Source organism: Eleutherodactylus coqui, chromosome 6 (genome assembly GCF_035609145.1).
Source record: "Eleutherodactylus coqui strain aEleCoq1 chromosome 6, aEleCoq1.hap1, whole genome shotgun sequence".
Taxonomy (NCBI): domain Eukaryota; kingdom Metazoa; phylum Chordata; class Amphibia; order Anura; family Eleutherodactylidae; genus Eleutherodactylus; species Eleutherodactylus coqui.
In genome coordinates, this window is record NC_089842.1 from 88,848,227 (window position 1) to 88,876,080 (window position 27,854).

General features: G+C 42.3%; 1 protein-coding gene across 1 annotated transcript in view; it reads left to right on the forward strand.

The window, feature by feature from the left end:
- The window catches only part of GRIK5 (glutamate ionotropic receptor kainate type subunit 5), a 344,216-nt gene that overhangs the window by 189,448 nt on the left and 126,914 nt on the right, over window positions 1–27,854 (forward strand). The window contains exon 3 of the mRNA XM_066607146.1: window positions 2,966–3,130. Coding sequence (XP_066463243.1) covers window positions 2,966–3,130 — 165 coding nt within the window. The remainder of the gene's footprint in view (window positions 1–2,965; window positions 3,131–27,854) is intronic.

Genomic DNA, 27,854 nt, shown 5'->3' on the forward strand with positions numbered 1-27,854 from the left:
TCGTTTTTACGTGCACATGAACAAAAACGTAGCATGCTTTATTTTAGTGTGCATTAGCACTCCAAAGGCCCCATAGGAGACTATGTAAGTTACACAAATGCGCACCTGATACCCACACAATTTTGCAATATGTTGCACAATTTGTCAGGGAAAAGAACCTATTGAGAGCTAATTAGGCTAAATTGCCATTTATCTCGGCTGTGTCCCGCGCCTAAGTGAAATGGCCCAGCCAGCGCAAAAAGTACAGCAATATGTGCAAAAGTGTGACATTCACAGCGCAAAACTGCTGCGGCGCCCATATGAAACCGCCCATTCTTTTCAATGGGTTCATTCCCATTTCGCTTTGGCAGGTGCTATTCACGAGTGCCAAAAAGAAAAAACTCAGCATGCTCTGATTATCACGGTCACATAGCGGGACAAAATCACACCCGTCTGTTTAAGCCCTCAATAGGGGCAGGAAATATGTCCGTGAGAATGGGCCCTTAGACATAGCACAGTTTATTCATGTAGACGCGGTTCTGGCGGTATTATCAGCGCCGTGCTCCTGCTGTGTAGCACTTCGATGTGCCAGCCCCTGGATTGTAGTAACATTCTTGTTTTTAATCCTTTGTCGGGTTGCTCTTGTTTTTGAAGCTCTTCTATTCTGTTGATATAACATTCTGAGTTGACATTCATTATTTACAATGACAGCTTTAGCTCAGTTGACAATGCAATATCAACCATTTCTAAGGCAACATTCACAGGTTCTTTGATGCTGTCACACTCGTGTTCAGTAATAGCATTCTCGTTATTAGCCTCGTGTAATGAAACTCTTTCTCTATCTCATGGAAGAACTAGCTCTCTTTTTGAGTCTCATGTGACATCACAGTCACCTATTAGCACATACTTCATCTTTTGCTCCCGTGAACTATAATAGTCCCTTAGTCTCGACTATATGACAACATGCACTTTACAGATTAGCCTGATTTTTTTAAGCCTTTTTCATTTGGTGTTTTTTTTTGTCAGTTTCTATATTGATTCCTAGTTATACTCTTCTTTAATTATGTTATCGAATGCCAAAAAAAAATCTTATAGAATGTGTCCACTGGAATGGACACAATCACAGACAAGACACAGTCATGGACAACAGTGTTGCTGGTGCAGTGGCCCAGAGTTAGGAACCCTCTAGTTCTGTGTTTGTCCACCCCATATGGATTTGTCCTTGTACATTCATGTGTGTTTGTGACTATGTGGTTGTTGGTTTTTGTATCATTGGAGGTGACCTTTCGGGAGTGAATGTACTGTGTTGGTGTCATTAATCTTGGTGGTGTCCTCGCGACGTTCTCCCAAACCTGCTGTGTGTGATGTGATTGGTAGAGTGGTTAGGGACAGAGTTTAGTTGGTGAGAAGGGAAGAGAGATGTAGTCAGAGAAGGAGGATGTGTGAGCAGGAGGCTGAGGCTTTCGTCTGGGTTAGGCTCGGACTCATCTCATTCAGCTTTGAGATGCATTTCTCCAAGGGGACCTGAAGTGAGCACCAGTTCTCGGAGTAGATGTCGGTGGAGAATGCTACACACACCCCTGCTTGACTACAGTGTAGAGGGACAGTGCTGACGCCGTTACTGCAAGTCGGAGTACAAGTCTGCTGTGAGTGTTTTTCCCCTTGAATGTCAGTAGGTCAGCGAGGAAAGAGCATGAAGATTGAGAGAGGACTGTTCGTGTTTTGCCTCTCCATGTCAGGAGTGCTCTCCCCAGAACCACCCATCAGATAATTGGGACTGATGACACTGGTATGTCAGGAAAGGAGTGTTTGTCTAATGCAAGAATGTCAGAAGGAAAAGGAAAGAAAAAGGTTCCAGTAATATTGTACTTGAGACTGTTGCAGTAATATACTTGGAAAATCAAAGTTGGAAATATCCAGTAAAAAACGTGTGCCTTCGGTTTTTAGAAAACTACACTTTGACTGTGGACTCTTTATTTTATTTAGTCGACCCGTTAATGGGAAAGGGGCACTGGCGTCACGTGAAAAGTCAAGCTATCATTTCTCTACTGGCACAACTGCTAGCTTTTACCCTCACATGCTGCCAGGACAGACCGTGCTTTGGGATGTGACGAGAGGAGATGGTAGAGCCATTGTGATCCACCATTTTGTTCTTTGCTGTCTCCCTCACCAAAAGGTTTGACCCTGGCCGCTGCCCTTGGTCTGAAAAAGAAATTTAAAACTTGGAGACCAATGCTCTAAAAATGGCTGTATGTATGGGATTTGAGGTGGTATGGTTGTAATTTTGGCCAATGAAACCAGTAACATAGATAAGATTATAATATTCTGCATAATGGCTAATGTACTGCTAATTGTGTAATCTATACACTACATGTAATGAACCAAAAAAAATCAACTTGACTGATTGACCATTTGCTCAAACTGTGTTGGCCAGTTAATGCTTGATTATATCGAAAATGTTTGGAATTGTTCATTTTATGCAAATATTTATCTCAAATCTACAACCAGCTTACGTGCATGGCCATTCTTAGAGTAGGACGGCCATCAATGTTTGATCATTGAGAGTCTGATTCCTGAAACTCTCAGCAAATTAAGGGGATTTTCTTTATTGTGTACACAGATATGACAACTTATCCACATAGGCAAGTGTGTCTAGCATTGCAGCTTGTTCAGTTCTCTTGAATGGGATAAGCTGCAATGCCAGCCATGGCTTGCTGTATGGACAAGGCTCCATACATTTGTAAATGATGAAGAGGACAGCGAATGCCATTGCCCCATCATTTTGCTGATCTGCAGGGGTCTTACAAGTCAGATCCCAATTAATAAGGACAGACCATAAATTTTTAGGTCCTTGAAAAACCCTTCTAAATATTTGTCATTTCCCAGAGTATATTGTGTACAGATTCTTTTGCGGTTTGGTAGTGATCTGTACCTTTAATATACTATTTATATGCATCTCAACTATTGTGAATTTCTTCCTTTGCAGCTGCAATCCTGGATGATCAGACTGTTTGTGGTCGAGGCGAGAGGTTGGCACTGGCTCTTGCTCGGGAACATATTAACAGCCATACACAAGGATCATCCAGTGGTCGTGTAGAGGTGGAGATCTTTGAGTTGCAAAGGGACAGCCAGTACGAGACTACAGATACAAGTGAGTGCTTTATATTATACCTTTAAGGAAAAAATCCTGACAATCCCTTCACTCTTTTCGGGTGCTTTCATAAAGCCAATATTAGATCTCATGTAGGCTGCCATATTATGACTCTGTACAATTTCTGAGTTGTAGGAAGCCGTTTTACATCACCCATAGTAATCAAATGAACCCATGCTGTACCTCTTTAAGCCGCCTCTGGTTTCAAATGGAAGCCTCCTGTTCTTAAAAGGATTGTCCCAGTTCTAGATGTTTTGCTCCAGGAAGAAACAGCTCTGTAAATTGTGCAATGGCCAGATTGGTCCTGCAGCCTGATTCCTATTGAAGTCCAGTCTGCAGTACCAATCCAGGCCACTGCTCAATGTACGGAGCTGTCTTCTTGCTGTTGCAAAACAGCTAAAGGTTGGGCAACTCCTTTAAGTGATAGTAGGTTGCTTGGTGAGATTGCTACCTCAGCATGGCCTGCACCCCCTATAACTGTAGCCCTGCTTTCCGTGACTTAAAGCAAAACACACTACTATGTACTAGGTCTCTTCTATTATCTTCCTTTCATTGGTATTCTGGACTGTTAGCACTTCAGTAGTATTTCCACATCCATTTTTGCCTCTCTAATGAATTATCACAAGACAAACTCTGATTTTAACTTTTATTGGAGGTCACTCATAAAGAGCATGTCCACTGATTGTAAAAACAGAAAAGGCCTGGAAATACAAATGATTGACTTGTTCTTTTTTTCTAAGTTGCTAGAAATTCTATTCAACTCCTAGCTATGCCTGTCTCTGACTATTTTTCAAAAGTTACAGAAGTGATTCAAAATGGCTTCCATTACAACTCTGAGAGGCAGAGATGTCAACCTGGCAGGGTGATGAGAGTGTATTTGAGGGTGTGGCTAACCGAGAAGGTGCGGCTAACCTACAGCAGGAGAGAGAATGAAAGAGAGAGGAAGAATGCTAAAGAAGGATAGTGAGAATGAAAGAGAACAAAAGATGGTGCGGCCATGCTGTTTTTTATACTTGGGTTGCCAATAATGCTTTGGTATACTTACTATACCAAAACGCTATTGGTAAGCCATTGTGTGCTATAGAAGTTTTTACCATGTTTTTACCAGTTCCCAACATAACCTGAATCATGACAAGGATTTGCTGAGAGTTGTAGTTTACCAAACTAAAATGCTGCATAATTTACATATGAATTTAATACTGATATGCACAGCAGAGGCAGAATAAACAATAAAATGAGTGACTAACAAGTTATATTCTCTGGTCTTCATCCTTTTCTACTCCATCTGGTCCAGACCTTCGTAATTTCTCCAGCTAATTTTTGACTCCACAGAGTTCGCTACTCAGATGTCTTTGGCTCCTCTGAAAATAGTACCCCCACATACTGTGTTAATTAAAACTGGCGAAACTCATTGTACCTCCATAAATAAATAATGATACATACATTGTCCGCAGAAATAAATCATAATACACAGTAGCCCCAGAAATAAATTCTATTATTCACTGTGCCCCAGAACTACATTACAATACACACTGTGCCCTCAAAAATAAAAGATAATAAACGGTGCCCCAGAAATGCATGATCGTACACTGTGCCCCCAGAAAGTAATTAACATATGCACCGCGTAACTCGAAATTATCTTACTTTCTATCTGGGCTCAGACCACCATGAAGGCTTCTTCCAATCATGACTCATCTCTACACACTATCCCCATCCTGCCACTATCCCAGTGGTCCTCTTAGTGCCACCTATACAGTAATAGTTCCCACCACCAAATAATAGTGCCCCCTTTATAGCCCACAGTAATTTTTTTCCACCTTTGTGGCACCCATGGTCAATTATTACTCCTCTTTGTGGCCCCCACAGTCATATGTTCTCCTCTGCACCTTAGGGCTCCCACACACTTGCGTTTTTTAAACGCTGCATTTTTTGTTAATGCAATTGTCAATGGGACTTTCTAATGTTAAAAACGCAATGCAACTTGCGTTTTTGTTGCGTTGTGTTTTTAACGTTAGAAAGTCCCATTGACAATTACGTTAACAAAAAACGCAGCGTTAAAAAAAACGCAAGTGTGTGGGAGCCCTTACCGTTATAAGATCCCCCTCTGGCCTCTATAGTCACTAGTTTCCCCTCTGGCCCCCCTTGGTCATAAGTTCCCCCTCTTTGAAGGATCTTCATGTCCCCCAAGGTCAATAGTTTCCCCTGTTTCCCCCACACTCATTAGCTCCTTTTACTAGTTTAAAACAAAAAAATAAACTTGCATTACTCATCTCTTTCTCTTTCCCTGGCCGTTCCACACACTGTCCCTCCAGCCTCAGTCAGCCTTCTGGCAGCCAGTAACGTGACTGATGCAAATGATCCATTAATTGGTCACAGTCGTCACATGTTTAGGTCATATGACCAGGCATTCAGTAAGTATTCGAAGACCAGCAGAACAGCAGTTTAACTGGCTGAGGAGAGTGTTGTCAGTTTTTTATTTTATTTAGAACTTCCCATGGTGTTGGGTTAGAGAATGTGTGACCGGAGAGGGGACTCAAAACTCAGGTCTCTCCCAGGAAATCCAGGTGACTTGACACGTCTGTAGAGGAGTGGTTACTCAGTAATTCTAGAGTCTCGAATGATATCTGTCTTTCCCCCCCATAAATGCTGTCAAAAAGGCACAGAAACACAACTTTTTAATGTAAATTTGAATAGGCCCATCCCTTCCATGGCCAATGATGTTGACAGGCAGGACCAGATTATAGGGAGGGCATGTGCTCCAGTACCCCCACCACAATGAGAGCCTAGGGAACACTCACCATCCACCTTCCCTGTATAGGCTGGTCCTTATACTCTAGTTGCTATTACAACTGGATCTGGAGAAACCATTGTCCAACAGATGCAAGGGATACAGTGTAGATCTCTTCTCTTTCAGTAGCTCTTTCCATAGAAGTCTAAGAAAGTCACTGACTCAACTGTCTTTGTACATCCCATAAACTCCAATGGGTCCAGGTCCCAACGCTGAGACGGAAGCCCCCACCAGTTTTTTTTTTTGCTGAGGCCATCCATGAACCTTGAATCTGGCCCTATTGGGAGGTTTGCCTAAGAACCTATGATAATTCTAAAATTGTGACTGCATACACAGTGAATCAGCTGCATTTATAATTCCTGTGAATAATCTATTCGCCAAAACGTGAAATGATTCAGTGTAGGCAACACATGCGCTGAATATAAAGCAAATCTACTGTATAATCAACATTTGGTATTTATGTTTAAAATCCTCCGAGGTGATATGATGTATTTCACTGTGAAGTAGTATAAGGGAAAGCACATGGCATTCCTGTATGTTTTTGTAGCACATGAATTCCCTAGAGGTGCCTCCATGACATTCCAGACCCAGCTAATGGAGATGGCATGCATCTACTGTCCCTTCTACAGGAATCCTGGAATGGCCTTTATTTTATCCTTTGGGAATAACTAGGCAGACCACTTTAGCAGATCTTTTCTTATAAATGTAAGAGAGATAAAAAAGGCGCCAGGAGCTTCTTTGCTATAAACTGATTTATTGTACAGAGAAGCAAGAACTGGAGGACAATTCATTGTAGCTGCCAACACGGAGGAAACTAAGTGCTGCAACGTTTCATTCACTTCTTACTGTCTTTTCCCAGTCCGTTAAAGGACTCTCCTGAGGACTGTACACAAGAGGAAGCCTCTTTGATACAAGAATCAAAATTTGTTTTTAGCTGGTCATGGGCATTAGATTTTCACACAAGAATTGTTCCTGAGGCCGACACTTGACGTCTGACAAATATATCAGCCTGGTTGGATATTTAGAACTATTCGTCTGTGAATAGTTGCAATGGCTATTCTTGGCTTGCTGGTCTATGAGCAATCGGTCATGAAAATGGACATGGACTCTATTTAATAGCTATTCATTTGTGGGTGGACTTGTTTCTATAGGGTATTATAGGCTGACATGGAAGAATGATGATATTTTCTTGGGATGTCTTATGAATGGCTGGTCATCTGAGAGCTGGTGAACTTTTCTTTAATATGTAGTGCAACCTCAGCTATTGAGAGATCACTGAAATCACCGTCTGCAGACAAGAGCTCTGATAATGATGTAAAGTGCAGGTGGACGGGCCACAAAAACGCTTGAACAATCTATGCCATTAACTCTTTACTAAAGATGATTTGCAGATATATTTTACAGTGATAACTGCAATATAAAACGAAAAAAAAAAGGTTTGGTACCAGGATGAGATATCATTGCCACACAATTAGAGAGGGAAAGATGGAATTACCTGTGGCAAAACATTTTTCTAGTCACGGACACAACATGAACAGTTGAAAGTTATCATACTGAAGCGCAACTTCAAGTCGCGGCGTCACAGAAGAATTTGGGAGTATAAAATTACGGCCATTTTTGATATCCTCAAGAATGGAATGAACCTCGGAACAGGGTTCTTGCATCAGTGGAGAATATGAAAGGTCTGAAGGAGGTCAAGAGGGGTGTTCATAAGGAGAGCACCCAGGGGGTGTGTGGAGTCACCTGGGGGATGGCTTTGTCTCTTTCCAAGCAGAGCACTCAGAAGGAGTGCTATTCCTAATCATGAATTTACAGACTTGGTAAAAAAATCGTACATTGATTTGAAGGAATGCTGCCAACGATTGGTGGCGCTGCAAAGGTATTGTTTCACTTTCCTTATTTGCAGGTCTGAAGGAGAGATAACACACAGGCCTGTGAACCCCTAACAGCAATTTAGAGATCATAAAACTGTCACATTCCTTACCAGTGGACTAATTAAGTATTTACTGCTCTGCACATCTTGTCTGGTATTGTTTTAAGTGCAAATTAATCTGACTATGTCTGTGGCTTTTCATGTGTGAACATTTGTATATACCAGGTTTCCCCGAAAATAAGACACTGTCTTATATAAATTTTTGCCCCAAAAGAGACACAGGGTCTTATTTTCAGGGGCTGTTTTATTATACTCAGTAGTTGCTGTCTGGGTCCCGCCCGCTGGGCTGCGGTGCACTGGCAGGCTTCTGTGCAGACCTCAATGCCGACGGAGCATCTCTTGCTGGTGACATGGCTTGAATACACCACCACCAGCAAGCGATTGCTCTGATAGGTTCAGGAGCACCGCCTCAGCCAGTCAAAGCCGGTACATAATGAACCAATCACAGCCATTCAATGATGTCATTCAATTAATTGCTGTGATTGGTTCATTGAGTGCTGGCTCCGTTTGAACCAATCAGAGCAATTGCTTGCTGGACGCAGGGTATCAAGTCTCCTCACCAAAAAGAAATGCTTTGTCGGCATTGAGGACTGCACGGAAGCCTGTAAGAGAGCCGCAGCCGAGCGGGAGGGACCCGAACTGTGTCTGCTAGGTGAGTATTGCTTTTTTGTTTTTCATGTAGTGTAGCTAGAGCTTATTTTCAGGGTAGGGCTTATATTTCAAGCCATCCCCGAAAATCAGGGTAGGGTTTATTATCGGCATAGGTTTTATTTGGGGGAAACACGGTATATTTGCCCCATCAAGATCTTTCCTATGCCTGAGGAAGGATTTTGACAGGTCTGAAAGCTCGCTATAACATCATGTATTTTTGTTAGCCATTAAAAGGTGTCATATCTGCAAGATTACTTGGTTTCTCTTACTGAGAACAATACATACAACTACAAAAGAGGCGCACAACATACACCCAACCCAATGGGATCAGCAACAGGGCAGGGATAACTGGAATAAACTCAAACAGTCTTTGTGAATATAACAGTCCTTTGTAGGTAACTAGGATAGTGCTCAAGGCAACGGTCTCAAATGCATCAAGTCCACAGCAATTCTTTTGGGGGTTGTATCTTATGTTCTCTTTGTGATCAGCCCCTCTATAACCAGGTGCCCTAATCTTAGAATGTGGCCTTACTGTATTTGTCAGTGATGTGGTCACAGCTTCTATAGGACGATTGACTCTGATTCTGCTTGGCACTGGAAAGTCTAGTATTCAGCCAACTATGAATCTGGTTTTCTGTTGGTGGTGGTGGTCTTTCGATGCTCTGTGCTGGTACCATGGAACTCCTCTTGTAGCAATGAGATCCTGCTCCAACTGCGCTAGCTTCTTTACTCCAATTGAACTTGACAGCACATTCTTCTGCTTTTGCCTCTGATCTCCAGCTGAACGTCCTGTCTCAGGACCCTAGCTTGCCTGCTCAGTCGGAAACGGCTGACACACGTATTGACTAAAGGTCCGTTTACACTCAAAGATGATCGCTCACAATTCGTCAGTTTCTGGCAGTTTTGAGCGATCATTTTGCCTTAGCTAATTACCAGCTTCACTTGCATGTGTTTAGAGAACAGCTGGTGGTCTGTTCTCTAAATACATCTCCATTGTTCTGCAGCAGGCTGCCGGCTGCATACAATGTTATCATTGCTGCCCAAGGAGAACTCAGCATGCAGTCCCTGCTATCAGGGAAACTGGATTTTATACTATCCTGAAGTCAATGATGAACGAACATTGCATGCCAAGTGCACAATAGGCGCACATTTACACGCAATGGCTATCGCTCAAAAGCCGTTGTTTGGATGAATTTTGAGCCATAATCATTACATGTAAATGCTGCTTAACTCTACTCTGCTCACCCCCTCCTTTCCAGGCCAAATCTTTTCCCTCAGACTCTGTGATTCCAGCTCTAGCTCGCTCTGTTGTGAATTACAACTACATGTCCCTTGATGTCTTACTCAGGAATCACATAAAGAGGTATACTCAAATGACAGCCATCTTATTCCATACGAAGATTATTATGAATTGTGAATAGAATGTTGGAGAGATAGAGATTCAAGTAAGGCTAAGAAACCGGCCCAGGAGAGGCTGCAGACTGCCCTGTGAAGCAGCATGCAGCACTTCACTGTCATTCAGCAAACCTCAGCTCATGCAGTGAGTTTGGAGATAACTAGTTGGCTAAGGCCACATATCAGCTACAAGAAGCAGCATGGAGGAACTTCAGTGACAACAGAAAAATGCCAAAGTTTTGCAAAACTGTAGTTGTCACTCTGCACATGCTTGGATTGGTCATTGTAGGTACATTGTAGCCGAGATTTAAGTACTCAGAAACCTACAAGGTACAGCAGTAACATAGGAGATCGTAGCTCAGAATTACACAGGAAGCTATGTGTTTCATCCACTTTCCATCTAACTAGAGGAAATATGGAGCACTGCACATAATTTCCTCCAAAATAAAAAAAAATATCTATGGGTTTGCTCCTGACACTTCCAGGAAACAGCTGGTTGTGCCTTCAGACGAATGAAGTCAATGTAGTACATGGACATCTCAAATCTGCCAAAGTGGGAGCTTCTCCTGATGTCTCATGTAAGAGGGTACAGAGTGGGCTACCTACATCTATCATATTCATATGCCCTAAAAAGGCACATGGACAAAGTATTTCTTCATGGTCACCCATCTGCCCAGTAATGCACAAAAGTGACCATGGATTTTCTGCCCATCGCTCTGGAATGGCTGGAAAATAGTCCCTGTATTAGTAGTCATGGAGAACACAACAGCTTGAGGATTTTTGTTTCCAAGAAATGAGTTGATCTGTGATGGAAATGTTCTTCAAAGAGATTTGTTTAGTCCTTTTTATTGAGCTTTACTATCATCTGGAATCTTTTCAAGTACAGCTGTCTTCATTTTTACTACTGTCACTGGCATCTTCCATTCAGTGATGGTCACAAGATTTGCTTTGGATGAAGACCTAAAATAGTTACTGGTGTCAAAAAATGGTAATGGTCATGCACCATCCATACTTGCTCAATAACCCTGTTTCAAATTTTGCCTTGTTTAGGAAATTTTAGGATGTAAATTAGCTTTAATTACCCTATAAAAAGTTCTCAATTTTTTTTAACCATTTTCTGTAATTTGCATAATTGTAATCTCTTGATATATATTCAGAACAACTCCAAAATAAAACAGCAGGAAATAGCTATTGTGCTTTATGATAAAAATAAATCAAGGGAGTTCATTACCCATAAAGGACTTAACAACAAAAAACATGTATAATTATTTTCAACTTTATAACACACTTTGCAGATAATGAATGAACTGCATTCATAAAAATGATAGCGCCCCTCTTGTATTTGGCAATAAATGCATAGGTCTTGTTTGTATCCCATTGTATAGTATTGGTGTGAACCTATGCAACAGAGGAGGGTTTGGTCCTCTCCAGGCTGTAGGACCCCTGTGCTCCTTTAACTTCTAGACCTCCCAGAATATATGGTTTTAGCATGTAAGTTTCCTCCAAAATGTTTGAAGAAATGACTCAAATCTTAATACTTTTCTACTAGGGGTAAGCCAAGTTCAGCGGGTCTTCAAATGTTTCAGTAATCATCTTAGTGTCTTCCTTAGTTCAATGATTTTTGGAGTGACTTTCCCAATAATTATACCATGTTGGGTTCCAAATCTAGTTGGCAAAGTTGGCAAGTATCCACCAATGTAAAGGTACCTTTAGAGTCACGAACTTCTGTTAACATAAACCAGTCAGTAAGATGTGTTGGTGGGTTTAATCACTGATGTTACTCAATCATCAAAGAACATATAGTCCAATACCTCATAAGAAGACTAGACAGTCTAGCATGACATACTATAGGAGGGTTACCTTTACATGCTAGGACTCAGCCTATCTATCTACATTCGCCTTTGAGGTCAGAGAATACATTGGAGACAATTGGTTTGCAAGAGTAGTGCAAATAACCATTTAGGTCAAAATCAAACCGCAATGACAAAACAAAGTGGGAATGGGAAACTTCAATGAACTATATTTTGCAGAGATTGGAAATTTTCTGACCCAAGAGTCCATAAATATTCACACTAGGCTTTTAAATTTAGATTCACCTATTCATCTTATGTTCCCTTCATGTACTGGATGGGTATTAGAGAAGAATATCATGTCAAGTGCTCCGTCTCCAGAGCCTGTCTGGTGTTAATGTATTCAACATTTTGACATTCATTGCATGATTAGTAAGATAAAGTAAATTATTATTACACCCCTGTAAGTAATTGAGATGGGTGGCAGATTCTTCCCCTATTTCATGGCAGCACCTCAGTGACTATTGCCCCTTTCAGACAAGCCAATTCTCGTCGTGAATGACGTCACCTCTAGCTCATTCACACTCATTCAACCTGTTTAGACAGGCAGATCATCTTTAAGAATCATTCACTTCCTGTTCAGTATTTCACCTTCCTATGTACACCACTGTGTGAGAAGTGCTTAGACGCAACGAAAAGTGCATGAGCCAACGATCATTTAGGATGCTGAAACGGAACGACGAATGTGCACAATTCTTGTTCAACGTTCAACCGTTGGCTCGCGTTTACACCAAACGGTTTTATTCACTTTGAGCAATAATCGTTACATCTAAACGTTGATTACAGCTGGTGGCTCACCCTTTTCACACATCCAGCTGAACATCTCTAAAAGATTCATGCTAACTTGGTAAGTGGATTAAGGTGACAGAAGGCCACAGTGATGTAGCACTCATGAAGCCATTCGGATGGGTGGTAAAACATCTGATTTACCACTACTTTACACTTTTAGTCCATGTTTAACCTGAATTCTTGCATGAATAAGGACTTGTCTGCTTCTCTGTAATGTAGCCAGAAAGTGTCTCTGATGTATTGTGTTAACTTGTTCACAGAGCTGTCATAACTTGTATATGTCAGTGTATGCAATATGGCCAACATACTTTAGTATTTAGCTGTTTTCCACATGCTTCTTAACTCACATTATCCTGTTCATACGCCAACATTGTACATAGCAAAAATAAAAATGTCATGCTTCTTTCGGTGGTTGCTCATTCCACCACGTTGCACTACTCCTAGCAAAGAGACTGATCTTTTTCCTTCTCGTCTCTGCAAATAGAGGTTTGTTTGGCCCTCAGTTCTTGTCTCCCTCTCCATCCATTGTTTATTACGGTTGCAGTGCATGTACCTCAAGCATTGCATACCATTGTATTGACATGGTTGTGTGACCTAAAGATTATGCAGGTGGCCATTTGTGATTCCAAGAACTGGATCCATGGCGATCGGCTGATCCCTGGGGAGCTTATGTTTAAAAAAGGGGTCGGACAAATAACTCTTTTAATGAGAAATGATAGCAAACAATTAAAAAAAACATTCAAATAGACGCTAAATTTGACTTGTCCTTCACAGAATTAGAAACCCCTTAAAATAAAACTTTTAATAAAAAATCATTAAAACTACAGGACTTAGGACAAACACACATATAAAGATTCAGGTATCCCTGTATGAAATTGTCACTGAAATGGGACTATTTCCCTCTTCATGGGATGCTTAACACTTAGAATAATAATAGTAATCTTTATTTGTATAGTGCCAACTTATTCTAGACAGGCTAGGATAGTGTGCCTTTCATAGTATATCAATTCATCTTCTTGTATGGATAGAAGGCAATACTTCAGAAAAGTTCCCAACCGGAGATAACCCAAATCCATTTCATGTCAGTCTGTCTTCCTAAGTAGTTGTTTGTATAGATCTATTCCATTGACCCCAAATGTTCGGTCAGGGTAAGCAGTACAGAAGAATGGTTTCTTTTATAAGCCGTTTCCCAGTGACCTTTCAGAGTTTTAGGAGGGCTCCCACCCACTTGCCTTTTTTTCACGCGTTATAGCTTGCCTTTTTTTCAAGCGATTGTCAATGGGACTTTCTAATGTTAAAAACGCTTTGCAAGTTGGTGCGTTTTTAACATTAGAAAGTCCCATTGACAATCGCGTGAAAAAAAAGCAGCAATATAGCATGAAAAAAAGGCAAGCTATAACGCGTGAAAAAAAGGCAAGTGGGTGGGAGGCCGGAAGCTTATGTAACTGAACCCAGTGCCCAGTAGAGAATATCAGTATCTGGGCTCAGGATTCCCAATCAATACTTCAATAGATTCTGGTTTATTCAAGGGTTAAATATTCCCTATAAGAATAGTTCACAGATTCCTAGTTTCCTTTCAGAGGTTTAGAAATCTTATGTGGCTGAACCCAGTGTCTGGTTGTTCAGTGCCAGCAGCTGGATCTACGGTAGGATTCCCAATCTATGATTCAGATTCTGGTTTTAATATTCCAGGGTTATGCGTTCCCTAATAAAGTGATTCATACGTTCCCTATTATAATGATTCAACACGTTTCTTTGATCTCTCAAATCATCAGCAACCTTGTTAATAAGTCGTATTCTTGGTATATAGTTGAAAAAGACAGATCTTCTTAAACCAATTCCTCATTCATGCAGACCGCCAGTCAAGTATATAACCTAAGATAGCGAAGGGTGTGTAGCCTGAGAAACAAGTTCTTTCTCTATGAATCTTAGTGCCTAAAGCAGAGTAAAGAATAAACCCGCAGAAAAACTTTTTTTTGTTTCTGGGGGTTAAAAAGCTAACAGTTGGAGTTAATCCCCCCCCCCCCCAAAAAAAAAAAAAAACTCCTCTTCATCTACCAAAGCTGGAGATCAATCCCCCAAGTATAGAAAAAGATAAGCACAAAATAATAAAAAAGTAGAGAAGAGAGTAGTATAGCCACTAGCCCCGATGGCGGACTAGCAGCACATCAAGATTTAACTTGTATCTTGCTGTTGATGTACCTACGATCGGCTAGAAGACTCTTTCAGACTCGAACTGCCGTCTCATTGCAGGTGTGTATTGCTAGTTGTCTTAGTGTACTATGCAGCTTGGAAGAGATACAGTGTAAAGTTTAATTTGCTTTGCGTCTCTTATGAAGATTCGCCAACGGTTACCATAGTGACATCGGCGGTACAGGCTCCGGGCCTGCTTGTTAACAGCTGTGAAATCAGACACTGTGACACTGTGATTTTATTTCTCATATGGGGATTGTGTGTTATCCAGCCCGGTCTGACCAAGCCGAGAGTTAGGCTCTATGTTATTTGCTAGAAAGCCTCCCATGGGCAAATATGCTTTATTGGAATGAAAAAGAGAACAATCATCTATGTATGCAAGGATGGCTGTCACTGAAGGTTCTAATGAAAAATGTATGATACAGAGCAGCTCGGCTTTTAACCATTACTAGGTAGAAATGTTCATGGGGAATGTAACTTTTATTACAGGCATCCCCATAGATGCAACATTGCTTAATGCTGATAATCATGATTTATAGGAACACAAATCACATTAACGGGTGTTCTAGTGTACAATCTATCCAGTGGATGAATTTAACATCGGTGGAGGTCAAGCTCTACAATGGGATCCCTAGTCTCCGGTACAGAGGATCATAGTAAGGAGGAGTTTGTATGGCACATGGTCAAGTATGCACATAACTGCTCCATGCATAGGAAGACTGGCGGCTCAAAAGGACCACATAGTCCATCTAGTCAGTCCTTACAGTATTTCCTATCTATTTCTCTCTTAGGATAGGTAGATGCTTATCCCAGTTGAGCGTATGTTTGATTACTGGTGATTTGCCAATGACGTCTGCTGGAAGCTTGTTCACCATTGACGTGGCTTTCATTAAAATAATATTCTATTGGAGATAGAGAACAGGCAAATGAGAGTGCTTCGCTATTTCAGTAAGTCCCATATACCACCCTCTATTAAACGGTGGCACATGACCGGATTTGAAATGCGGAATCCACATTAGTCACCCGGGAGGATGATCCACAGTATTCCGCATCCATTCAGAGAATAGAACATTAGCATGTCCGCTCACATGAGCGGACAGCGATTGCGATTTCCACAAGTGGAAATAAAATGGCAGCATGTTCTATGTTTGTGCAGATTCTGCACGACAGCTTCCATTAAAGGCAATGGAAGCCATCCGAACCGTGACCCATCCGCAATTGACATTGCAGATAGGCCACGGGTACCTGTATCATCATCTAGCAACGGAGCGGAAAAAGCAAAGATTAAAAAAAAACAAAAAAAAACTGTACTGCGCATGACCGACGGCGAGCTGCTGCGGTCATCCACAATACAGAAGAAATCAGACATGCAGAGTTGCCAGCCGCGGTCAGAGCCAGATTCCGCTGTGGGCTCCCGCATGCGGAGTCGGACCCGGTCGTGCAGTCGGCCTTAACCAGAGCACAGGGTTACTGCAGAAAACATTTCAATGGAGTGCAAATGCAGTGACCGCTGCTGGGGGAACATAAAGTCAATGCCAGCAGGTCCCTATTTAGTGGAGTGGTTATCCAATGGAACTCTATTTATGTAAAACTGGGCCATTCTTTGTTTAGCTTAGATGGTCGCTACACTTGGAGACAACTTGCGTTAATACTATGGCCAATGTGATAAATAGCAAAGGTGCAAATCACTTTATTTACCTAAAATTATGTTTTTGAGCTGGAAAATCATTCTAAAGTGCTGGCCACTAGGGTCTCCTGTCTTCCTAATTTGCTGTCCACTGCCTGTTGTCATATGATGTCCATCCCTAGTAACAGAGATAGCAATACGGATAATAGGAAGTGGAGGACAGTAATGACTCATGCTGCTGGTGAGTTATTTACTGTCGCACAGCTAATGAAATCACATTTACACTGCTCAGTACTGCTATATAATGTTTTCCATTATGCTACATGTGCTACATAGGAGTTAGTGAGTAGAATCTGTAGTCTTCGCCATGTGCAGTATATACAAAACATCATAACAGCAGTCTCCTCCAACCAGATCAAGTGAAAAATAGGGATAGAGCCTGCAGAGGGGAAAACTGGTCATAAGTGCAAAATACATGTTATATGATGACCAGAAATAATTCTTTTTCTAGTGTATACACACAGAGCTGCTTGTTCTTAAAAGTCACCTGAAATTGCAGGTACACTTTAAGACATCCAAACGTATATGGATTCCTCACTAAACATCTGCAGTAATTTACCGTATAATACACATGGATGGGACTTTAATAAGATCATCCATATGTAGTAGAAAAAATCCATGCGGAATTAAAGGCACGATGCAGATTTTTTAAGCTGCAAAATGTCCGTTCTGTAATAGGTTTTACCTTTTGCAATGCAGTAAGATAAAACGTGTTATAAAATCCACACATGCTCTTTGTAAAAAAAAAGAAGTTGTTGGTTTGCTGCAGAACTCGGCATGCAGTTACATCTCAGGTAGGTGTACATATGATTAAAGTTGTGGCATGATTAGATAAACGGTCTTGCCATCTGAAGCCTTAAAAGTGGTTCCCTTCTTGGCCTATATAAAGGCTCTCAGACAGGCATAACTTGAAGCTCCTGGGCCCCGATGCAAAACTTGTAACAGGGCCCTCAACTATAATGCTTTACTCATAGTACTGGGCTCCCTATATGGAGAAGAGAAGCCTTATGGGCCCCCTAAGGCTCCTGGGCCTGGGTGCAACCACATCCCCTGCATCCTCTATAGTTACGCACCTGCTCTCAGAGGCTCCTTGTGTGTGATGACCCATTTTTCCGCTTGTGTAGAGCTTGTTGACCACTAGACTCCTCTATGAAACAATCAAAGAGATTTTGTCTAATTAACAGAGTTTGAAAGGGGGCGCATTATTGGAATGCAAGAACCTAGATAGTTGTATTGACACATTGCCTGCCACTTGGGCAGTTCTCACCAGACTGGGCTCAGGATGCCCTTGACAGACCACCATAGAGAGGATTGTCTGATCATCTGACAAGCACCAGTAATTGTAACTGTTCGGTTGTCTGCCATCCAGAGACTGGTGGCACCATCCCTACAGGCCTCTGTGTCTGTTGAAACCATTTCCATACCCCTGGCTGAAGCACATTTTTTCTTACAGTGCCCATTACATATGCTGCCTTTGACACACACCTACACTTGCCTCCGTTTGCAGTGGTGTCATGACCGACAAAACTGAATTGCTACTGAGATGAACTGGGTTATCTTCAGTGATAAATCTAGGTTTAGTTTGGGCACTGATGGCATCCTTGTTAGTGTCTGGAGACCTAGAGATGAGCGCCTCAATCCTACCTTTGCTGTGGAGCAGCACATTGGCACCAATGCTGATATGATGGTCTGGAAGGGGAAGGGGGGGGGGGGGGGTCATCGCATACAACAGTCAGTGGTACTAGAAGTGGTACGAGGGACAATGGCAGCTCAGTGATATGTTCAGGACATCCTGCAGCCACATGTGTTATCTCTCATCCATTTTCCAGCAGGATAATGCTCGGCCACACATAGCAAGGATGTCACAGGAATGTCTCCACAATATTGCCACACTCCCGTGGCCTGCCTGGTTGCCAGATTTGAACAGCCAATAAGTTTGCATGATCTAGTTACAGTAAATGTGGACTGATATGCTGCAGGATACCATGTGGAACATCTATGTCTCTATGCCCGCCCGTATAACATCTTGCATCCAAGTTAGAGGCGGTACAACAGGGTACTAAAGCCTCCATGCCCACCTGTATCACATCTTGTATCCAAGCTAGAGGTGGTACAACAGGGTCATAGAGCCTCCATGTCCACCCATATCACATCATGTATCCAAGCTAGAGGTGGTACAACAGGGTACTTGAGCATCCATGCCCACACGTAAGACATCATGTATCCAAGCTAGAGGTGGTACAACAGGGTACTAAAGCCTCCATGCCCACCCGTATCACCTCTTGTATCCAAGCTAAAGGCCATAAAACAGGGTACTAGAGCCTCCATGCCTACCTGTATCACATCTTGTATCCAAGCTAGAGGCAGTACGACAGGGTACTAGAGCCTCCATGCCTGCCCGTATCACATCTTGTATCCAAGCTAGAAGCCGTACAACAGGGTACTAGAGCCTCCATGCCCACCCGAACACAATTACATATATTCTCCAGAAATTGGTCAAGGTGATCAAATGCAGAGCCACAAAGCCGGAACCATGAATCCTTGGTTCCAAACAGAGTGCAATACAAAGTGAAGGGGTGGCAGTATCAACTGCGTACTAAAAATAGCAAAAACTTTATTGTTCCATGTTGCAGGATAAAACAGGCAATATTTCGACCAGTGAGGTCTTTCTCAAGGTACTTGATTTTATTTGACAGTGACTGTATTACACGCAGATTTCATCATTGATCTATTGCAGATTTTCTGCAAAATCTATAAGGCAAATAGTCTGTGGCATGTACTCTACGCCTTTTACTTCTTGTGCGCACAGCCCTATTATGTTCTACAGATTCCTTATATGGCGGCACATGGAGTATATGCCTCCACGTCTCAGGCTCCATATACCACTCTACAGGCTCCGTACTCACAGACATGCTCTGGGCACAAGGCCTAATGCAGTATGTTGTATGTGTAGAAAAGCTGTATATACCTTGCCGGAGAAGAGTATAGATTACAATTTAACCATGATAAAAGGTGAATCGGCTGATAAATGGACTCAGTAAGAGAAATTTAAATGGAATATCTTGTCAAATTGATTTTATGATTATCGCTTAACGATTATATAGCTTGCTGGGTTACAGGTGCCGCATAGCTCCATAATGTGATGAATAGCATCTCAAATTCACATTACTAAAAGGTGCTGAGTCTGTATATTGCCAGCCTGCCACTTGTTATAGATTACCGGTAATGATGTCACCACATTACAAAATTACACTCTCTGCGCCGGCAAAAGAAAACATGGGATGATATTCTAAATCTCTTCTGTCTTTCTGTATTTTCTATTATTTCCATTAATTATTATCAGTACCAGCATCAGCTGCCTGCATCCCTTGGTTTCATGCACAGTGATTTACCAGCTGCTTATTGAATATTCAGTGGAATATTCAGGTGTAGAGATGAATGAACTGTTTCAACACGTTTGAGATTTGCTGCAAAAACTGTCTTGTCCTGCAAAATGCAAAGCTTTTCAGGTTCTGGCTTCATTTCTAGAAGGAAGGTTGTTATGCCACTGACTTATAATGCGGTGTGTCAGTGTAATAGCATCGGCTGGATGCTAAATGGCAGAACTCAGCTTCACCTTTCGCAGTTGCTTTCTTTGGGTATTAACCATGTCTCCCAGTTCTCTGATACACCCAGGACTTGCAGTAGACCCGCATAGCGTAATGTCGCAAATATAGATATGACGGGTGCATCAACACAGTGAAATCACAAATACAACTAGGGACTCACCGTTAGATGACAAGCGCAGAGGGTCATGGTAACCAGATAATGAGGTTTAGGATGATGATGTTGAATATAATAAAACTGGCAGTGGAGACTAGAACCCATGATATGAGATCTGAATAACAACCAATAAATGCAGATCCTAACACTGATTCTCATATTTTCTCCTAATCTTTCTCAGACATTGTCCCTCTACACTAGACCTGCCTGTCCCTAAACAGCCTAAAGTTGGTTCTATGGGTGACCTTGTCTAAAACACTATCCCTAAGTACAGGAGCTTACCAGAGCAGAAGCTAAAGAAGCAAATTGTTGCGTCCTCTGGACGTGCAACCTCACTAACATAAATCAAAGGCACAACTGGGCAAAAGGAAACAAAAACTAAAGGGGAATGCTCTCCCTATCGTCCCCTAACCCGGGAGGGGGCAGACCGACCGCGCTGATAAGTGCGAGCCTGCACTCGAACCTGGGCCACTGACCAGTCCCTCACTGGGGGCCCTAGCACAAAACAAAAGGAGAAACAAAACCAAACCAAACAGTAAAGAACTTAGCTTCAAATGAAGAGCTTCCACCACTCTGTGTTGCTCTGACACTGTCCAACATAGGACTGAAGTGAATTGACCAGCACAGGAGTGACTGTTTGCACTGCTTAAATAGGAGCAGAGCTACTTAGCACCAGGTGCTGACTGACATTAATCTTGCAACCTCCACACCTCTCAGCTCCAGGAGAGGTAGGAATGCTGCTAAACCCTGGTCTGGCCTGAAAGCAAGGTGGGAACCTCAGAACGGCTGCAACACAAATGCTGCAAGGTAGACAGGAACAAACAAGGAAAGATTAGACAAACCAAAAACTAGGAACACCCAGACTAGGCTAGAAAATTAAACAGCAACACACACTGATTAGACACACTAGAAAACATTTGACTAGAACTAGGTACTTGGAACTAAAACAAGGAATACTGGCAGGGGTGTAACTAAAGGCTCAGGGGCCCAGGTGCAAAGTTTAGCTCACCCCCCCAACACCCCCCCCCCCATACACAAACCTGTACCAGTGCCTATTCAATTGAAGACAATGGGCGATATCGCAGATTTTTTTAAATTGCAATTTGGCTTGAGTGAAAACATCGTAAATGAGAATGAAACCATTGAAAATCATTGGTTTCAAAGTCATGCATTTTCACTCACTCTTGCATTGCCCGATTTTATCACAAGTATGAAGATGACTTTAGACTAATTGCACACAGGTGAGTGATATCGTGCTCACCAATATGTGAATTCACAGTGGATAAGAGGCATTTTTCTATTAAAAATGCTTGTATCACTTTGAGGAAGTAGTTTTAACCCCTTAATGACATGGCCTATTTTGGCGTTGAGGACCAAGCGATTTTTTGGTATTTTTCCATCTCCATTTTTCAAAAGCCATAACCTTTTTATTTTTTCGTCGACGCGGCCGTATAAGGGCTTGTTTTTTGCGTGGCAAGCTGTAGTTTTTATCTCTGCCACTTTTGGGTACATAGGCTATATCGTAAAACTTTTATTATTTTTTTCATGATAACAGGGAGAGAAAACGCATCAATTCTGACATAGATTTTTTTTTTTCTTTTTACAGCGTTAATCATGCAGCATAAATGACACACTAAATTTTTTTCTGCGTGTTGGTACGGTTACAACGATACCAAAATTGCTATATTTTTTTTAGGTTTTTATACTTTTTTGCAATAAAAACCCTTTTTTTTGGAAATCTTTTTTTTTTTTCTCTATAGCTGCATTCAAAGTCCTGTAACTTTTTTCTTTTTCTATGTACGGAGCTCTATGAGGGCTTATTTTTTGCGAGATGAGCTGTAGTTTTTATTGGTACCATTTTGGGAAATGTACGGCTTTTTTGATCACTTTTATTGCATTTTTTGGGAGGCAAAATGCTAACAATTAGCATTTTGCCTCTGTTTTTTAGAGTTTTTTTTACGCTTTTTGTCGTACAAAATAAAAAGCATGTTCAGCTTTTTATACACGTCGTTACGGACGCGTCAATACCCAATATGTGGGGTTTTAATTGTTTTTCCCTTTTTGTATGCTAATATTAGAAAAAGCATAAAAAAGGGTTTTTTTTACATTTTTTTTTACATTTTTCTTTTTTTTACGTTTTTCTTTTCTTTTTTTTACACTATTCGAGTCCCTCTGAGGGACTTGCAGCACTGTGCCTATGATCGCTGTCATAAGGCATGGCAGAGCTACTGCTCTGCCATGCCTTATCGCTTATACAGCGATCATAGGCACAGGCAATACAGGATGCCAGTGCCTGGCATCCTGTTGCCATGGTGACAGGCCGGGCTCTCGCGATGACATCGCGAGAGCCGGCCGGAAACACAGAAGGAGCGCAATCCCTCTGTGAACTCTTTCCCTGCCGCGGTCTACTTAGATCGCGGCAGGGATGGGGTTAACAGCGGGACGCCGGCTGTGACTGACAGCCGGCTCCCGCTGCGGGATAGCGCGGGATCTTATGTGATCTCGCGCTATCCCCAGGACGTACCGGTACGTCCTGTTGCGGAAAGTACCAGGCTCCCAGGACGTACCGGTACGTCCTGGAGCGGGAAGGGGTTAATGGGGAAACTTCACATTGCACTGCATGCACCTCGCAAGTGGTACAATGCTGCCGCTGGCCCCATTGAAATCAATAGGAGATACGATGCCAGGGCGCGCCAAACGATAGGGCTGCAGAGACCTCATATCTCCTGTATATAATTAGATATGTATAGCTGGTATAAGTTAGACATCTCCTCTATATTTTCCAGCAGGATAATTCTCAGCCGCACACACAAGGGGGTCACAGGAGCCCCCACAACAATGTCACACTTCCATGCCTGGTCACTAGATTAATATATGTGACCATCTAGGACGCCAACTTTGACAGCCAATGAGTTTGGATGATCTAGAAGCTCCGTAACAGCAAATGTGGAACTATATTGGTCAGGATAACATACGGAGCCTGTCTGCCTCCATGCCCAATTGTATCACATCTTGTAACCAAGCTAGAGGCGGTACAACAAGTACTAGAGCCTCCATGCCCACCCATATCATGTCTTGCATCCAAGCTAGAGGCAGTACAACAGGGTACTAGAGCCTCCATGCCCGACCGTATCACATCTTGTATCCAAGCTAGAGGTGTACAACAGGGTACTAGAGCCTCCATGCCGGCCCGTATCACATCTTGTATCCAAGCTAGAGGTGGTACAACAGGTATTAGAGCCTCCATGCCCGCCTGTATTACGTCTTATATCCAAGCTAGAGGTCTACAACAGGGTACTAGAGCCTCCATGCCGTCCCATATCACATCTTGTATCCAAGCTAGAGGTGGTACACCAGGGTACTAGAGCCTCCATGCCCACCTGTATCACATCTTGTATCCAAGCTAGAGGCGGTGCAACCGAGTACTACAGTGCAGCATCCCGTAGGGTGACCCCGGACACATGCCATACGCTTCCTCCCAGAGGGATGCATACAGCCAAGGTCAGGGCAGCGCTGGGCCTCTTCCGGACACCCCTAGGAAAGGGATGCGCAATATATGGTAGAACAGGGAAAGAGTTTGTCATGAGTGACGTCACTGTTCCGGTACACACCAGAATGAACTCTGGCAGAGAATAACCACACTGTCTGCGGCGCCATCTGTTTTATGTACAGAGTTTGGAAATGCGTCCCAGCCTGACCGCGGGTCTTTAGAGCTGAACTCAGAGCATCATAAGCATGACTGGTGCAGAAGACAATGTTGTTAGCCCTATTGACATACTCACATATACAGGCACATATATACTGTATACACAGAATACTGTACACATACAATATATACACACACATATACAGTGTATACACAGAACACTACACACATACAGTATATATACACACACATCTACAAGCACATATACAATGTATACACAGAACACTGTACACCTACAGTATATATACACACATATACAGGCACATATATACTATATACACAGAATACTGTACACATACAATATATACACACACATATACAGTGTATACACACAGAACACTGTACACCTACAGTATATATACACACACATCTACAGGCACATATACAATGTATACACAGAACACTATACACATACAATATATATACACACATATATAGTGTATACAAAGAACACAGTTTACCACATACAGTATATACACATAGGCAGGCTTATACTTGCACACACAGGACTACTGTCCCATACATGTACCTCCCTGGTGCTTCATCCATCCACTGCCTTTACTAAGGAGGAGGGGAAGGGATGATCGGTGATAAGTCTTCATATGTTCAAACTGAAACTCGTTGGTGCCCCCCTCACCTCTTCTCCTCCTGGCAACTGTTTGCCGCTTTCACTAATGAAGCGCTGTTCCCTGCTAAGCAGCACGGATTTTTTTTGCTGCCGCCGCTGCCTTATTGGTACTGCTCCCCTGAGCCATCAAATCGCGCCGACACTAGCAGACACCGACTCGCACATTGACCTGCTGCGCAGCCTATTCAGTGTGGTGATGGGGACCTGTGTGCCCCCATAGCTTAGGGGCCAGGTTGCAACCGTGACTCCTGCTACCCCTATAAATAAGCCAAGGAATACTGGATAAAACACACGCTGTCACAGCTATCAACCACATCACACTGCAGAAACCAAAAGTATTTAAAGAGAGGCTAACCAGTCAGACACTTTTCTCTGTAAGGAGGCTGGGCTGAGTATTATGGTCCTCTGATCTTCCAAGGGGTGAGCTGTGGGAGTAGTTACATAGTAACTGCAAGTGAATATCAACTTAGAAAGCCGGAGATAATGATGCAGCAACAGAGGCGTAACTTGAAGCTCCCGGGCCCCGATGCAAAACTTGTAACAGGGCCCCCAATTATAATGCTTTACTCATAGTACTGGGTTCCCTATATTGAGAAGAGAGGCCTTATGGGCCCCCTAAGGGTCCAGGGCCCAGGTGCAACCGCATTCCCTGCATCCTCTATAGTCACACCCTTGTGCAGCAAGCTTTCCCCTGCTGATTTTAGTAGGCAGGTTCCCTTGCACTAAACTGTCTTCTTGATGGCAAGAAAAGCGCTGCATACAAGGGAGTCTCCAATGCATATGGCATAATGGGGTGCGGCATAGGCCCCAAGTATTGGATTCCAAGGATGGGGGAGGAGCCAACAAACTACTCAGCTTTCACCAGAGTATTTAGATACAGGGCTAAGTTAGCATCATTGCCTCGGGTGAAGGGAAGTCTAGCCATAACTCTTGGGTGAGGAATAGGGGAATTGTATTGATCTGTTTCATGTGTTCCCCTTTTTTTCTGGTGAACTACAAGTTTGAGTTTTCGTGTATAGTTATAAGCTCAAAAAGGTAGACTAACTTGCGCTTCACCATTTCAAATTTTACTGTGAATAAAAACAGGTGCGACACATTCAACAAGATGAGAGCAAAAACATTCTCTGTCTCTGGATTCAGCTTCATAAAAATGAAAAAAAAAATAAAAATATATATATATATTTTTTTTTATTATTCTGCTGAAACACAAACGCTAATGTAAAATATCCCGGTAGGACTGAAAGCAATCTTTAATCCCAAATTCTAGAGAATAAAAGTCAGGCATTTTGTGTTAAACTCCTCGCGTTTGGGTTCCTGCTGGTAGCTATGTATTATAGATGACAGTCTTTTTATTACCACATTCTCCATATAACAGTGTTTACAGAACACCCTTCATTGTACATTACCTTATTCTAAGACTTGCTTCCCTGCCGGTTTATATATTTTGGACTGTGAAGAGGAATTAGATGGTACATATAATTATACAAAAAGTCAATCTCGAGATCAGTGAAATGATTTGTAGCAAGGCCTCTAAAATAACAAGGGAGTAGTCTTTATGCAGCAGAAAGGAGTTTTCACCATTACTTTGCCATCATCACTTTGCTTACTACATTGAAGTCATGATGGAGATAACTAAATTTAGAAATAGCTTACTTATTCTTCAACACTCCGTAATGGAAAAACACTATAAAATTGCAGGTAGCATGGATGGCAGTGAAGGGAGGGTATCGTTTGGCAGTTCATTTGCAAGCTCATTTACAGTAGCTTTAGATATGTTTACACAGTGGAATCCACATCAGATTTTTCAGCGCAGATTCCACTTCTAAAACCAAAGCAGAAATTCACAAATAAGGCCGGTTTCACATCTGCATTGAAACCACCGGCTGGAGGTTCCATAACAGGTCCATCTAAAATATCAGAAGAAAAAGTGCTGCATGCAGTGCTTTTTCTTCCATCCAACAGCCAGGCAGCTGGGCGGAAAGTGGACGAACCCCATTATAGTCAATGGAGTCTGTTCGGCGTTGTTCAGTTTCGCCCAGAGATGGAGTTGTTTGGCAGTGGGGATTCACCTTTCCTGTACCCCGATCGGAGCAGGAATATGTAACCCTGAGCTCAGATGTGAAACCACCGCAAGCCGTGTATTTCTGCAGTGTATTTACCCCTATGATTGCTGTAGATCCCCTTATGGAATTGACCCTCATCAGTGGGCAAATCCGCCTGTGGAATTTCTCTTGTGGGTTCCGTGTAGATTCAGCTCAGACTCTGTGTGAAGAAGTGGCATGCCAGTTCTTTTTTCCACACGCAGAATTGAAATCTGTGACGTATAAAGTATAGTGTGGATTCCTATTCAAATGAGACAATTTACTGATAAAGATTATCTTCACACAGGCTAATTTCGCAGCGGATTTGTCTTGGAATCTATAAGGAATCTGTGCAAATTCTACATCAAATCCACAAGGTTTTCCAGGCACACAGTCAACTGATTGCTCAGGGTCCCGAGTGACGAACCCTTTTAAGTTTCCAATACACCTTCAATGTGCTGTAACACTACCTCTGATTTTACAGCCCTGGTCTTCTTCGCTTACGGTTTTCACCAGCACGTTTGGGTCCATACCTCAAGAGTGATGTTTCTCCCAGCATGACTAATGAAAGATTTCACCCCAAAATGTGCATATATTGATGGCTTTTAATACGCTAAATAGAAGAGAAGTTGGATATTTCATGCTATTGCCTTACAATTTTTGTTGAAGAGTTGAGCCAGGGCACCAGCTTTTGCTTTTCACACATCTACTCGGTCCACCATTGCTGGCTTACCCGGCTGGTAGCACCTCTACATACTTTCTGTAACCCTCTTCAAGGCTGTTCGTGTCCTGGGTTTGCACCTGGGTCTCAAGCCTCTGATACTCCTTTGGGTTTGCACAATCCCATTCCATTCTTACTCCATACACCTCCAATAGCTGTTAAATGAATGCTCATTCAGCCAACACCTTTTTCTCCTGGCTCCCTCATACACATGAACACTCAATTTGGCTTCACGTTCATATGCTTTCAATGGGCAGAGAAAGTAAGCAATTACCAGATGCAGTGGCCCGAAGTCTATATTTCTGGCCCCTCCATAAATGTCATACATGTCATGTCTTCTGTGTGCACTGTGCAAACAGTCTTGTTTCTTGTTATGTGTATGGCACAGCTGCAGCATGTGAGAGATTAATGACTGGATGTGGCTGGGATATGTTTGCAAAAGTATAAATTTATGTCCTGTCACGTGGTATGCTAGACACTACAAGTATGGGTGTGGGTTCTTCTTCAGTCAGTCCATCATTTTCAATGGTAAAGAGTGGG